The following is a 16,358-nucleotide window of genomic DNA, read 5'->3' as shown; positions in this document are numbered from 1 at the left end:
TTAACTCAATTTCAAAAGCTAGCTCGAGAGAGAAGATTGTCCAAGACTATATTAGAACTCCCAGGTATTTTATCTAACCGATTTGAGACAACTAACTCACCTCTTCACGTCCAGGAATGAACATCTAGAGCTTGGAGTTTACAAATGACCTAATTATGAGCAGAACGGGTGAACCAATTATAGGCAATCCAACACGTAACGGTAGAACCCGGACTCTGATACTATGTTAAGATTGAGACTTGGACCTAACTCAATCCCAAAAGCTAGTTCAAAGGGAGGATTGTTCAAATTCATATATGCAAGTCTCGCGAATTGGATACTCGATAAAGGAATCATCTAAATTATAGGACTACAATATTTAAAAAAAATAAATACGAGATGCCAATACAAGTGCTATTATATTTAACTAGTAATTATAAGGAAATTAAATTTATTTTTAGCATTATATATATATACATATACAAATACATATATTGATAGCTTGTGGAGCTGCATCGAGCTACCCTATTGGAGAAATCAATGGTTTTTGTTTATAGAATGGCCCTCCCTGGTAAGTTCTTCGCTTTGCCTCGAGTTAAACCACATGCTCCACCGCTTGTGCACCCCCATCAATTCCTTTGAGTAAGGATTTCATCCTAGGGTGTGTATCCAAATTCAATATTTATATTCCTATTCCATTTTAATCCAAGGTGTTGGTAGAGTGACCAACATTCGATATATCAGCCGCGTAGGCTTGCTAATATAGCTGCCACCAACGATTCTTCTATGTGATTTTTTCTTTCCTGCGACTTTGTTTATTTTTTGGGCACATATTTTTTTTAAGAACAGTAGCCGAACTTTTGGTCTCTGTGTTCTTATCAAGATCGTAATATATACATATATGTATCTTTCTACGTATACATTATTTATTTTATTTTGAAATTTTATCTATAAATTTTGAACGTCAAATTAGATCAAGTCAAGTTGACAATTACCAAAATAATGATCAGTAAGATGCACTATTTTTCATTTGGTTGTTTAACAAATTAAAATTTTGTCTTACTACAGTAAGTTTATTTTGTTTTGATTTTTGGCATTTAATCCCATAATTAGCCAAAAAAGTTGATGTGACGTCGGACACATCGATAATATCATGTGGTGTTAACTGTTACGTAAGCAATATTCGGTGTCACATCAAAAATTTCCGGCACCACCCGACACTCGGTAATCCATCGGAATATTACTAAAAGCCAAAAAAATAAAAAAATAAATAAAACAAATTATTGGACTATTAGTTATTTACCCTTAAGTCGAGTATCTAACACTCCACACAGCCGATCATATCCCATTCAACATATTTGAGTGAAATACTTTTTAACCACCTGGCTTGACTTTTACGGGATCGGGTGTTTTGCCGGTGCAAAAGGGTTAGCCGAAAGCACATATACATAAAGCTTTTTTTTAATTTTTTTAAAGGGGAAGTTGGTGAAAAATCCCCAATCAAAATATTTCTTTGGGTTCACTCCCTACCCACAAAATTGTGGTACTATGTCATACAAAATGTGGTACTCTTCATGTGGAAATGTGGTACACTTTATGTGGAAATGTGGTACTAAAAAAGTACCCAGGGACTGAACAAAAAAAAAATCGACGGCTGGGGACTGAAGGCCAATTTCCCGTACATGTGCATCAACAATAGCCTGTTTAAAATTTTTATTATATTTTATGGATGATTAAAAAATAAAAATTTATCATATGTTTATGGAATTAGTGATTTTAAATCTCAAGATACATTATTTAAAATATTTTTATAAATCAAAATAAATTATAAATAATTCTCAAGCGAGCAAGCCAGTTGCATGCTAATTCATGCATGTACTAAGTTGATTCAACACAATATATCAGATGATATAATTAGTCATATAACTGCATGTGAATACAAAACCAAACGTTTAGAACACAAAGTGCACACATACTTCCTCTTGATCCTAAAACAAACGGGAATGTAGCAAAGTTTCCCTGTGCCTTCCACCTCCACTGCTTGCACTTTGCCTCCACAGTTTGGACATCTTCCAGGGGCTTGATGTTTCCCTATTTCCCTCTCCTCTTCTTCGCACACATAAACTAACCTCATCAAGCCGATATTTTTGTGAGAGATGGTTTTCAGGATGGATGACATTAATTGTAAGGATCGATACATGTACATATAGATACAGATTTATATAGTGGTGGATTTAGGTTCTTAGGAAAATTCTTATATATCGGATTCAATAATTTTATTATATTGGCGACTTTATATATATTTCGATGAAAATCACTGGTTTTTTATTTATATAAATTTATGTATGCTGTGTTTTTGTCAAAATATCCATGCAGTTGATAATAATACATGAGGTGCACTAAAATTTATTGTGAGATTTTTTATTTATATAAATTTATGTATGCTGTGTTTTTGTCAAAATATCCATGCAGTTGATAATAATACATGAGATGCACTAAAATTTATTGTGAGATTTTGTATGCTCCAGGAGTGCATGGGATAAAATTTCTTGTCCAGGAAAAAAGAAAGTAACCGTTTACAGAAATTAATTTGAGATATAATTCCATGACCAAAAATAAAATAATATATATTCAAAGATGTAATTCATTGTGTTTGGTTGGATACGATTTTTGATACGTGTGGATGTACAAATTTATTTTATTAGCCAGATTTAAATATTCAAGGCTATAAGCAAAACTAGAAATTCCTCAAATTTAGCACAAGCTATGATAAATCAACCAATTGTTAAGGTTGGTCTTGATAATTTTTTGTTTTCTTTCGATATATATTTTTTTCTCACAAAATTTGACATCAAATATTGTTGATATAGCACCAGACATGCATCACAAATATATATGATTCCGAATATTATTGACGTGTCTTATATAAAGTAAGAACTTGGGCAAAGGACCAAAAGTTTTTTAAAAAAACACCACCTTATTAGTTTAATACTAAACTTTGACGATTTATTGGATTAAAAACAAAAATAGACCAACTACTTTGCTAATTTTCCCTATTGATGTTAGACCACTAGTTCTTATAATTTTTCTTACACTGAATTTATTTATGGTAAACATTTTATGTTGCTCGGACCAAGATTCGCAAATCAAATCGACTCTTGACAACTTACAACTTGGTGTATTCAACTACAATACACTTGCCTTCAAGATAAAAAAAAACTACAATAAACAGAACACCACGAATCCTTTTCCAAATCAATCCTATAATGAAACGAATTGAAGCAAGAAACAAGTGCAACAATATAAATCAATTAATATCTTCCCTCGATAGCAGTCATGTCTCAAATCAAACATCATACACGAGTCTTAAACACTTACGATTGTTTCCTTATAAATCGATCTCCACACGAATAAAAATCCCGAGCGGCCGTTCCCATAGACCGATATCGAACAAGAGAATATTGGATCATATCTCACGGAAGGTAACCTAGCCAAGTATATTTGGATTTAAACATCCAAGCTAGCATGTGCGCCCCCACGGCACAAAGTGATGCCAACAAACTTACTGTTTAAATGTAAGTTTTTGCAATCACTTTCTATGGTTATAATAATCCACAAATATGTAAAAGTTCCAAACAACTTTACAATTTTGATGATCTCAAGAACTGAATTTTAAGCAAATTTCACTATCACAATGTGATTTTTTTCCTGGTTTGATCAAGGGTTTCTTTTAGTCACACATGCTTTCCTTTATTACTTGTCTCTGCAATGATTGTCATATTAATTTCCTTCTCTATTATTGAAGTCTCGTGTGAGACCGTCTCACGGATTCTAATATATGAGACGGGTCAACCCTAATACTCTTAGCATAAAAAGTAATACTTTTTCATGGATAACCCAAATAAAGATCCGTCTCACAAAATACGACCCGTGAGACCGTCTCACACAAGTTTTTGCCATTATTGACGTGTGGAGAGCTAACTATATTATAATTAATTACGTGTTGATTATAATTATTGGTGAGTAAATCATATTAAATGTTTTTGTTTCCCGTCGTTAATTCGTAGTTAAAAACTAACAGAAAGTGAGACGTACGTGCACCTCCAAAATGGGGTATGTTAATATCTAAACAGGATATATATTTATTTATTTTTTATGTGAGACCAAAAGCATTGATGTCCCCATTGTTCCGAAAGAAAACCATGTTGATCATTCTTTGTTAGTTTTTAATGACGAATTAATATCGAAGAACGTGGACCATATAATTAGGTTATTATTAATTTCGTGTCATTGAATCAAACTAAATTATCCACATTGATGGAAATACAATCCTTGGACAGGGGGTTAAAATTAACAATACTTGAATAAAAAATTGCAGCCCAATGGAACTAACTAGGTACATAAATAATTTTTTCATTTCATAGCTTTTGCTTATCATTTAATGTAAATTGTAGTTAATAATCTTGAAATTGCTGCGTCAATTTTGAAATCTAATTGATGTTTTTGTTGAGGAATGTAAGAGAAACGCTGCATTTAAAGTAATTCCGTTGGCCATTTGCTTCAAAAAAATAATTATTATTACAAATTTTTAAAAAAAACTTGACCAGTTGGCCATTTGCTACAAGATTGGTCGATTATCTTTACAACAAACATCCGTCTCTCCATTACTTAGATAATCAGATCGAGCTGGTGTTGTACAACCAAGAATCGTACAAAACTAAATGCCTGGAACAGAGTGTGCAGAAGTACTTGAGCTTGAATCTCGAACAAATCGGGAGGCACCACAATCTCCACTGCTTCCCCATTTCCACTGCCTGCACCTTCCCGCCGCAGTACGGGCACGATCCCGACGCCGGCCACCGTCCCAGCTCCGTCTCCTCTTTACACCCCAGTAAACACATACTTCCACACTCACACTGCGTGCGATTGTTTTATGTTGAATTATGTTCAAGTTTTTTTTAATATTCCGTTTCGACTTCGAATTTCTTAGTCGGGCTTCTCGAATTTGTCGAGAAAGGGAGGTTTTCGTTTATAGGAAGATGGTGGAAGCTCGAGAATATTCGTCACATGAATGGAATTTTCTAGAGATGCCGAGCTAACGAGCGCAAAGGCGTAGGTTTAGTCCAAATGGACCCTCTTTCTTTCTTTTTTTTTTTTATTATTTTTTTAAATATCGTTTAAATTCGATTACCTACAGAATTAAGCGATTTTAATTTGTTTCGGTCTTGTTTATTTTTTATATAAAAAAATCAATAAGTTCTATTATGGGTTTTTTTTAAAAATAATTTAATTTTAAAAAAAAATTTCAAAAATAATATAAAAAAAAACATTTTCAAAACTACTGCAATCCGCGCTTACGGTGAGCAGCGTCCGCGCTTCTGGTCCACGTAAGCGACAGAATATTTTAGCGACTGAATATTTATAAAAACCGTCGCTAATTAGCGACCACAGAATGATGTTGAGGTAAATGAACAACATTCAATTGAGATATCCCAGTCTTGATGAATTTCTTGTTTGTTTTTTTCTCTGTCTTCACTACAACAAAAATGACTTTTCGTAACGTATATTGCACGCTGCAGAGTTGCAAGCCGTTGACAGTTCAAGATTATCCGCGACGTACATGTGCACGTTGTTGATACAATTATGCGTGGCGTGTGAAAAGGTAGGGGTATTTCGGACCGTCACTGATTCCAATAAAGCGACGGTTTAAATCAACCGTAGTTAAAATTAGCGACGGTTTAAATTAACAGTCGTTAAAATTATAAACCGTCGCTGATTCAATTTTAGCGACGGTTGAATAAACAGTCGCTAATTAGCGACGGTTTTTATATATATTCCGTCGCTTACGTGGACCAACGTCCGTGCTCATGAAGCGCGGACGCTGCTCACGATTGCTTTTGAAAATGTTTTTTTTTTAACATTATCTTTGAAAAAAAATTTTAAAATTAAATTATTTTTAAAAAAAACCTGTTCTATTGTATATATAAAAAGTGGGTTGGTATCTAAATCGAGTGAATACTCACCTCTTGGCAAATAGGATGCGAATGCATTAAATATTATAGTTTTTTTTTTAAAAAAAAGTCAATAACTTAAAAACACTAATTCATAATTCTGCCAATAGTTTAATTTGATATAATCAAACTTCAGTAAATAACAAATTATCGAAAAATTAAATATATAGGAAATGTTACTGCATCAAGAACAAAGTTGACGAGTTAGTTATAAACTAAAAAATAAATAAGTTAGTGAACTAAAAAATTTAGTTTCCTACATATAATATATTTTACCTATAAAAGTGAAAATTACGATATTTTAATTAATCGAAATTTTAAAATAATATATATGTATATAATTCTCTGTATTTAAAAGCTGTAGTTTAAATATATTATTTTAGGAAAATAATGATGTTACATTTGAAAAATAAAAGACAATTTCTATATATTTATTTTAGAAAATAACACAATTTAATGTTTTAAAAAAGGCTAATTCATATAATATATATTTGACGAGGAAGATACTTACTAAAAACACATATATCCTTAATTAATATGCATTCACCAAACAGATCAAATTTTGTTACATTATTATTTAGTAGCTGATAAGCCCTCGTAAGTCGTAATTCCAACATCTTAATCATTTCTCTTGAAAAATATACTTTTACCTGGTCAAATTAAAATCATCTCCACGTTTTTTCTCCAATGAGTTCTTCATTCAAACTTTTCATATTTTATATCTTCAAATAATCACAAAACTCTTGTGATTCCGTCTCATGTGTCATTTTTGTGATACATATTTTCAAACCTAGCTACCCAATTCATTAAAAAATATTTTTTTATATCGAAAGCATTACTTTTTTTTATAGTAGATATGGATCGGGTCAACTGATCTCATAAATATAAACTCGTGAGATGATCTCACAAGAGACATACTCTCAAATAATTATAACAAATCTTATACATATGATGCCATTAAATACTAGTATTTATCGATTAATTTGAGCTATATCATTTTAATTATAATTATTTCATATCAACATATAGTGTGCATGATACATTTCATGCTTACTAGTATCAATTTGTAAATTATATTTAATAATCATACCATGGCGTATTTCTCTTTTATTACTAATAAAAATTAGGAGATATGTATTTTTTTTCCCCAATTCCTTGAGAAGCCGCAAGCATCTCTTTTTATTGGGTCAACTGCGAGTCCTAACTAGTAAGCTATTTTCCAACCTGTAGAAATGGGCCAAACTGAGTGGTTAGATCCATTCTCCAACATACATGTTCACTCCCACTTTTATTGATTCCAAAATTTTATTTGTTTTAATTAATTGAGGAGTATTTTTGGAATCCTTTGGNATATCTCACACACACACATACATGAGAGTGGCTTATCTAGATTACTCAGTCATAATAGATGTCATCTAATTACCTCGTAATTTCGTCCCATGGTTAATAAAAATATCGTTTTCGCGAATGAAATTCAGATTTCTTTTGCATGGTTTTGTTTCATTCTGGCTCTTCGTTTCATAGTGGGAACACCAACGAGCGCCGATCTCATTGATGAAAACTAATACACTAGAAGTCTAGATCACGCATTGTGTGTATTTAGAGTATATTTCTCCTATATATATAGTATATATACGTAAAATAAATATTTCAAATAGTTTTTTTTCCTATTTAATTTGATCGAATGGTTTTTATATATAATCTTTATTTTTTTAAAATAAAGTTTATTTTATTTTTAATTTGTTTTTTGTTGTTACATAAGCTAGCCATGCATTTTTTAGTCTTTTTGTTAAAAAAACCAATGGTGAAGCCTCGGATTCGCGTTTAATAAAAAGTAAATATAATGTCAAATATAAGGAAGGGGACAATGTCAATATATATTCTCCATGCAAAGTTATGCAGCTGGCATAGGACGGAAGGGCTAGTACGTACCCTTGTTTCTTTCAACCAAGAGAAAACATTTACCAGATGTTGCTTCGAGCTGTGCTTTCATGTGACGAATTGGTTGAAAGAAAGCTCGAATACACAACGTACGCAGATGAAATTTGTTCTCCAAAAGTTAGACCTTTTCCTCCTTGTCCTGTGAAACTTGCAGACTTTTCAAGCTCATAAAAAGGAACACATTTGTCTATGCTGTAAGCCATCAAATGAAACCTAATTATCTCATGTCACCGTATCATCATGCTAGGGAAAAGTTTAAAGTTGCCATATAAGTTGGCATGCTGTCAAAATTTAGTCATAAGTTGGATTTTTTTTCCCACTTTTAATCATTTTTCACGAGCGCTAACATGGAGCCGAATACATCAACCATATTCGGCTTCATGTCAGCAATATATGATATCATATATATCGATAATATATAATGTCATATCATCAACGCGTACAACACCACGTCAGCACATCGGTAAAAATGCTAAAAGTGAAAAAAGACCAATTTATTGGATTAAAATCAAAATTTGAAAACTTATAGGATCAAAAACTAATATAAGTTAACTTACAAGACGAATTTTTAATTTCACATGACATTCTACGATAGCATTTCATCCTGCCATAGACTAATTATATCGATATTCGTCATATGTCTAATATGCATGTACTTCATCACTACATCATCATATCAGAGATCAATCGTAGTAGAAGATTTGAAATGATCATCATGCTACACCGAGCAGTTGAATGGATTTTTATTAGTTGTTCAGCTCCTAGTTAACACACTCAGTGTAGCGCAGAATTTTCCCATGGCTCAAGCTCGGTCAACCTTTGTGGGACCCATGCAGATGCATAGACCGAGTTATGGCCTTTCCACGTCAAGAGCAGCATGTCTCCATCTTTCTTCATCCCCCAACCACTTGCATGCTCATCTAACAGCAGTTTGATTTCCTTAATTGTCTCTTCACAAAAAGCCACACTTGAAAAGCCATTGTTTACCATTCTTTGAGACAATTTGCTGGTTGATTCAAATATCTCGATCCTTTTAACGCCCTCGAATCCGATAAAGTTCTCGATCTTCTGACCAAAATCAGATTCATATTCGATTCTTTGAAGGCTGTGCTTTGGCAAGAAAGTCTCTAATGCATCAAAAGGAATCCAAAGATAGTTAAAACAAGTAGTTATTCTTGATGAAAGCCCACTCGATGCGCCTATATCGCAATCTTCATCGACCACAGTTACAATACAAGGATTTATGCTTTTTATCATATCCAAAAAACAATCCCTACATGAAGGGATCTCAGAAGAATTCCCCATTTTCCGATCATCTGGTAGGTATCTTAACCAATTTTGACAATTTACCACTAGAGCTTCATCATCTCTAATTTTTAAAGTGGAAAGATCATTCATCAGTAGTCTTAGGAGTAAATCATAATGAAGATGATCTGATGAAGATTGATCGTGAGATAGACCCGTTAGTTCAATTACGTTAAATTCAAAAGGGACGTCCTTAAATTTTGCGAAATTCGACAAACGCTGTCCGACTTCCTGGACTGGTGCATTCAACGAAGGAGGGACTCTAGGCCTCCACGAAAGAACAGATATCCTCAACGTTGGAACCCCTTCATTCAGTTTAGATAGTTCATCTATCAAAGTTGGCCATTGCATACAATGAGTGATACTAAAATCTAGCACATGAACTCTCGAAAACCCTTGAATTGCTTTGAGAATAGCACCATTCGATGCGCAGAACCCGAATCGATACCAAGGAATAAGGTCTACGTACCTGGCTAGCTCAGTCACAGACATTGGCCTCCTTTGAAACGATTCATCCCTTTCGGATAAATCATTGACATTTATGGAAGCTGGATAAACCCTAGAAGCCTTCAAAATGAGAGGTTTCAAGAAGTATGAAGCCAACCTCTGGTTCGGATCACCGGTGGAGGAGGCTACGTTGTTGAGTACCCACATCACTTGTTGAGCTAAGGTGACATCGTTTCTCTCAAGGGCATTCGCGCAATGAAGTAGAAGCCTCTCGATGCACGCTCCATCGATGCTATTAAGGCAACCTTGTAAAGCACCTGAAATGGAGCTTTGTGAAGTGGGAAAAAGATTACGGTTTTGTAAAGAAACGGATGAAGTGTTCCCGGCTTGTAACTCTGCTTTCATGTCTTCTATCAAGTCATATAATCTCTTGGAAGCCTTCAAGAATTGGGATTATGTTTAAATTAACCAACCTTGTTCATATATTCATGAACAATTATTTGGATCGGAGCTCTAGAATTTTGGGAGAAGGGATGATTTGTCATTTTGTTTGGTATGGAGGAAATTGACATAATGTGGGGAAGATATAGAAAAAGGTGGTTATATATAAACATAGGGGTTGGTTATGTTTGGGAATTTGAATAAATACCAGAGAGAATAAGAGGAGAAATGAAGAAAATGAATTCCATTCCTCCACGCTAAAATATAGGGCATTTTTTTAGTCACCAATAAAATAATCTTTCTAATGGAATGAAATGGTGACAAGAATTTCAAGATCCCACAATTTTGATAGAGTATTTTGTTAGTTTTCCATTTGAGATTAAGTTAGGATATTTCCACATTCAATAGATACACGATAGTTCAATGAATGAGTCATTCCGAGGTCCATCGTCAAGCGACACCTAGTGGGAAAAGGAGCATGTAAGTTTCATCAAATGAAAATTATTAAAATTTTACATTTAATTTTTCTTAAATCTTATTATCGGTGTTCAAAATATCATATCGAGATTTCCTTGATCCTCCCTTAAAACAATCCTTCTTGGATTCAAAACCGAATAATAAGATTTAATGATATTGGTGCAACAATTTCGAAGAGGAAGACGTCATGATTTTGTTCATTTTTTGGGGCACGACTTATTTTCAAAATAGAATAAAATGTAATCAAATCGCTCTTGAGAGCTTTTGGATTGGATATATTGGAAGGCAGCTTGATTCAGCTACTTTGGCTGAACTAAAATTTATTCTTGAACACTATTTGTGGATAAACATATTAATAAGTGATTAAGGAAATAAGGGTAAGGGAAAAGTTAAGGGGGGCTGTCTTAGCCGGCCATTTTCTTGTCTGATTTGAGTCGAGGAATGCAAATTAGGACAAATCATGTGTATTACTTTAAGTGATTTAGATATAACCTTTTGTAAGAGTAGTAATTGATGGGTACATCACATTCCTGTCCTTGTTGCATTACATTTCATGTAGATTTTCAAAGTCGTGTAATGCCACAAGAAAAGACAAAGTTGTACCCCTTGCATTTTTGGTTGGGAAATTGAAATTCCTTTTTCTCAAATTCAATTAATATTGGATTTAGAATGACTAATTGTAATTTCGTTAACTAACGCCCTTTATGGGAAAAAAAAATTGAATATTTGAATTGCATGTTTGTATATGAAAATTGATACAGCAAGTTGGTTCACATATACTTTCATTTATCTAATTAGTCAAAATTTGGTGATAGTACAAATAAATTTGTGTTTTTGTATGTTATATTTCGAATTTCGTCTTATTGATCACATGAGATTACATATGTAACACTAAGTTACCAATTTGTACCAACCAAAAGACTAAACGTCTAAATAGGTCTGATACAATAGTAAGGACGCTGATCTATACCAAAATACTCAACTTCAGCGCAGCCTGGTTATTTTTCAAGAACAACAAATAATGTATATATTGACTTAAAAAAGGTTTTTTAAGTCAATAATATCGTTCATCCACTATTGAGTATCCAAACTGGTTACACATTGTTCAGAACAAGAAAATATAATGTAAAGTTTCGAACATCTTGCAGTACCTGATGAATCAAACTTCTGTTCTCCGTGGAAGCACAGGATACAAGAAATAGAGCTAAGATTAAATGATACGAGAAATCTGCTATGACTCTCTCTCCCAAAGAATTTGCTCGTCGATCTTGCTCAACGTCTCATCATCAAGTCGCTTCCATGTCCTGATCCTTTCTACTCCATTCCATTCCCGCTCCCCTCTCCCAAGTTCGGCCAAAATGATTCTTGCCCTCCTCGGCCACCCAGCTACACCATAGCCGTGGTATCCAAACCCTCCACCGTAACAAAACCATATGCCCTCAAGATTCCCACAGAAGTCATTGGTATGATCATGACCTATGAAAACAGCCTTCACATCTCCCATGGATACAAGAGTATTGAGCACTCCCGAGTTTACAATGGAACATGCTACATGTTCTCGACTTGTTCCAGTCATATTTTTAATGGGACCTTGTTTAATTTCAGGAATCGGTATGTGGAAGAATGCTAACGATAAGCTCGTGGTTGAATCGGAAGCAGTGAGAAATGATTTGTTGCTATTTTCGTTTCTTCCTGTTAGTGTGACCTGCAACATGTTCATAATTCTAAATCCACAATGTGGGATAGTGAGAGTTAAAATGGTTGTTGTCACATAATTTAGGCGCATAAACAAGATTCTTGTGTACAACGGATGGACAAATTTAATCTCATGTATGTTCATATATTTAGATAGTTCTGCATTCTGGTGTATTCAGGGATGGCATAAAATGAGGACGTACGTGCCTCTCAAAAAACTAATGAGGATATACTTCCACTTGGTTAAAGCTTTACCTGTAATTTCTTGGAAACTCGACGAAGCCAACTAAGTTGGGATTCTTTAATCCATCCATATGTTCGGATACCATCAACAATGGCTCGGTCTCCACTGTCAAGAAAATAGAGATTAAGGACACTGTTGTTGGCAAAACTGGAACCTGGAGCACCCCATACTAGCAGGTTATAATTTCCGAACCCATCAATTTTTGGCGCAGTGTTCTGTTTCTTGGGATTAGAGGTGTTCTCTTCAGATGATGGAAAGGTTTGTGATACAGAAAAATCCATGAGGGAGATGAAATACATCAACTCTTCACGAGTCATGGTAGATTCCTGATCGTGGTTCCCTAAAACAGCTGCCCAAGGAATACCAGATTTTAAAACTGGGCCAAAAGCTTGAAATAGAGATTCTGCAGCATCAGCGGCACTTGATCCAAATATGCTATCACCTAGAATGCAAAACTCAGATAAACGAGAGGCAACAACCATTTTCACTTGACAGAGGCACAAACAAGAAGATGCAGTTATAAATGTAAAAAGTGTACAGGACAAACAGAAGGTACTTTTATGGCCAAAGCACACTAAAATATACTAGACTTTCCATCATTTGCAATAAACCAATAAAAATGAACTACAGAACAAAAATAAAAAGTGCCCTTCAAAGTCGGGATCTATTTGAATGAAGCATACGGCTTCCCAGTGCAATAGAACAGGTGAAAAAATAAAAGGTTTGCCTATGAGTACGTAGGCTTAGAAAGAGTTTTCGAAACTATAACAAAGTAAAAGTGAACCGTTCTTTTTCTTTACTTCCTCTAGGACTCAGTAAAGCACTCTTTCTATCAATTCAGGCACAATCATCCAATCTAGTTTCCGTTTGTACCTGCAAAAGCTTCATTTGATTCTAATAAGACTACCTAGTTTTCAATGTTTAAAAGAAAACTAACTTAAAAGGGGATCAATTGAGGTAAGTTGCAGATACATTTTCAATTACATGCTACATCGATTGCTCTCAACCAATATTTTTTACCTTCATTTTGTGGAGTTTTATCTATTTGTATGTATCGAAAGCATCTGAACAACCAAATATTAGAAATTATAACGATTTCAATTAACCCTCGGCTTCTCTTCCATGTGGGGAACTCCTATGAATAGAACATCACTGTATATTCAAAGAAACAACAGTTTAGTACCAGTAAACGCAATGAGATCAGGCTTTTCGAGTTGGATCATCTTTTCAAGAAACCGAGTGGTGTTAAGGTCCGAACAGTACTGAAACTCATTCTCCAACACATCGCGGCACCGAGTCAACATCCCATTCCCGTAATGCATATCAGCCACCTGCATCATCAAAATTCATCTTCCTCAAAATAATCCAAAAAACCCACAAAGACCCACGATTTTTGCAGTTTTACATAGAGATTTAAGGTACCTGGAGTATTTTGAAGGTCCCATCAGACCGAAAACGAAGGGGAAGAGATGCTGCTTTCTTAACTTTGACATGTTGAGGAGAAAATGGAAAGTTTTTGGAGATTAACAGCGTGTCTAGGAGGTAAATCGATGAATTTATGAGGATCAGGTAAAATAAAGCTGGGATCGATGTATTTTTACAAGATTCCATTACCAGCTTCGGGAGGGTGATCAGCAACACTTCATATATTCATTCATTTTCGTTGTTTTGTTTTCAATATTTTAATTAATATAATATTATTTTATTTGGAATAGTGCATTAACACTTACCCATGGTCATGAATTATAGAATTATAAAGAAGTTTATTTTTAAGTAATTATTTATTTATTTAATAATTTATCCAATGAAAATGAAAACTGCTCACAAAATTAAGCAATATTATATAAACATTATTGTATTACGTGGTTATTATCGAGAAGAATATGATATTGGTACTCCAACTTGATTCAATCAAGAGTAGGTATCTTGTGAGACAATTTCACGAATTTTTATTTGTGAGACGAGTCAACTCTACCGATATTCACAATAAAAAATAATACTCTTAGCATAAAAAGTAATATTTTTTCATGGAAGACCCAAATAAGATATCCGTCTCACAAAATACGACCCGTGAGACCGTCTCACACAAGTTTTTGCCTTCAAAATTATGTTGCCATTTGGTTGTTGAGTATGTCTCTTGTGAGACGGTCTCACGAATCTTTATCTGTGAGACGGGTCAATCCTACCGATATTCACAATAAAAAATAATACTATTAGCATAAAAAGTAATACCTTTTCATGGATTACCCAAATAAGAGACCCGTCTCACAAAATACGACTCGTGAGACCGTCTCACACAAGTTTTTGTCTTGGTTGTTTAAGAAGTCGAATTTAAATTTTAATATGTTGACTTAATTATTTTGCAATTTTAGTAATTTATTCTGAGATTTTAGTCATCATTCTATTCTACTAGAATACTAATATGTCATTGGACAAATCAACAATAATTCAAAGCGACTTCAACAATTGGTAGTGCAACGCCAGCATCACATTAGTAATCTCTTACATAAAAATAACTAAAATTTTAAAATAAACAAATATCGTATGGATTAAAACTGAAATTTGACTACAATTAACCACTTTATTATAAGATCAAATTTTCATGTTATTTAAGCACTTTATGATGAAATATATTCATAACTTAATATGCACCCAAAGGACAAGTTCCATTCTTAAACAATTTAAAGTAAAAGTACAATTATTTCACACACACAATTTCCTACGATCATGGATACTTTATTCAGTATTATAACAATAAAAATGTGGTTAATTGGCGGAGATATCTGTTAATCATGGTCACTTTTGGACAAAAGTTTTACTCAAGAAAAGAAAAATTAATCTTAAGTAACTTAAACGTGGATTTGACTATATTAAAATTTTATATTCTTGTTCACCTTCGTATATCTAATTAGGTAGATCTTCATTCCAATATTTGATTCATAATCTGACAATTTGATCCCATAATATTTCATATTTTTTTGTTAAATATTTATTAAAAAACTGACCAAATGAATAAAAATGGTCCATCAATAATTTTTTTTTTTATTTTTTACAAAGAAATGAACATGTCAAATTTGTTACGGATCACACTGAAAATCATATCCAGTTTCGTAACTAATATTTCAAAATCTGGTGGACAAAAACATAAATAATACGAATTTTGGTCCAAGTATAATATTTTTGTTATCCTTATTTTTTTTGTTAAAAATTAAAATATTTAGGGGTAAAATTATATCATTTTAAAAATTCTCTATGACGACAACTTGGTGAGTTAATCTATGTTAAACCGAAAGTGATTCTCTACTTATTCTAATATCATTACATCAAGTGGGTTCCTCATATTTTTACATGGAAGTTGACATATATATTAATGATCATTAATTAAGTCACATGAAAGATCCTTATTTAATTAATACTGAGCTTCCTAATTACGAAACATGGTTAAAATATACTAACCACTCTGATTATCTTATTATGACTCGAATACCTAATTTGTCGCATTAGCACATAAAATATAATTAGGTAGGGAATAAAAATTGTTAAATGTCAAATTATCGTTTTAAAAAAAGTAAACATGAAATCTTTCTGATATTGACCATATTTTATGATACACGTAATCACACATATAATAAGTAAATAATTGATTTTACGGAATAAATTATTTTAAAAAGTTATTCATGACAATTATTGAACAATTATATGACAAAAAATATATTCTTTAATAAATCATTTTGTTATATATATACATATATACATCCCTAGTGTAATATAAAACTAGTGCCCGAAAACATTCAATGCGAGTGTTTACAATATATATA

General features: G+C 33.1%; 3 protein-coding genes across 3 annotated transcripts; all 3 read right to left on the bottom strand.

Moving 5' to 3' along the window:
* Positions 1 to 1,868: 1,868 nt before the first annotated feature.
* LOC140962325 (uncharacterized) lies at positions 1,869 to 2,223 on the bottom strand. The gene has a single exon (XM_073421193.1). It carries the CDS (start codon positions 2,183 to 2,185, stop codon positions 1,898 to 1,900), a length of 288 nt encoding a protein of 95 aa, XP_073277294.1. The 5' UTR covers positions 2,186 to 2,223; the 3' UTR covers positions 1,869 to 1,897.
* Positions 2,224 to 8,689: 6,466 nt separating this feature from the next.
* Positions 8,690 to 10,184, bottom strand: LOC140961466 (scarecrow-like protein 32). Its single transcript, XM_073420002.1, has one exon. The coding sequence runs from the start codon at positions 10,086 to 10,088 to the stop codon at positions 8,706 to 8,708; it is 1,383 nt and encodes a 460-aa protein (XP_073276103.1). The 5' UTR covers positions 10,089 to 10,184; the 3' UTR covers positions 8,690 to 8,705.
* A 1,391-nt stretch (positions 10,185 to 11,575) lies between these two features.
* On the bottom strand, positions 11,576 to 14,207 carry LOC140971518 (probable inactive purple acid phosphatase 28). Its single transcript, XM_073433815.1, has 4 exons — positions 13,963 to 14,207; positions 13,724 to 13,871; positions 12,552 to 12,982; positions 11,576 to 12,306 (listed from the first exon to the last, which is right to left on the bottom strand). The coding sequence occupies exons 1-4, from the start codon at positions 14,149 to 14,151 to the stop codon at positions 11,833 to 11,835; spliced, it is 1,242 nt and encodes a 413-aa protein (XP_073289916.1). The 5' UTR covers positions 14,152 to 14,207; the 3' UTR covers positions 11,576 to 11,832.
* Positions 14,208 to 16,358: the final 2,151 nt, after the last annotated feature.

This window comes from Primulina huaijiensis, chromosome 2, assembly GCF_012295235.1.
Source record: "Primulina huaijiensis isolate GDHJ02 chromosome 2, ASM1229523v2, whole genome shotgun sequence".
NCBI classification, from domain to species: Eukaryota; Viridiplantae; Streptophyta; class Magnoliopsida; order Lamiales; family Gesneriaceae; genus Primulina; species Primulina huaijiensis.
This window is presented reverse-complemented; position numbering and strand designations above follow the sequence as displayed.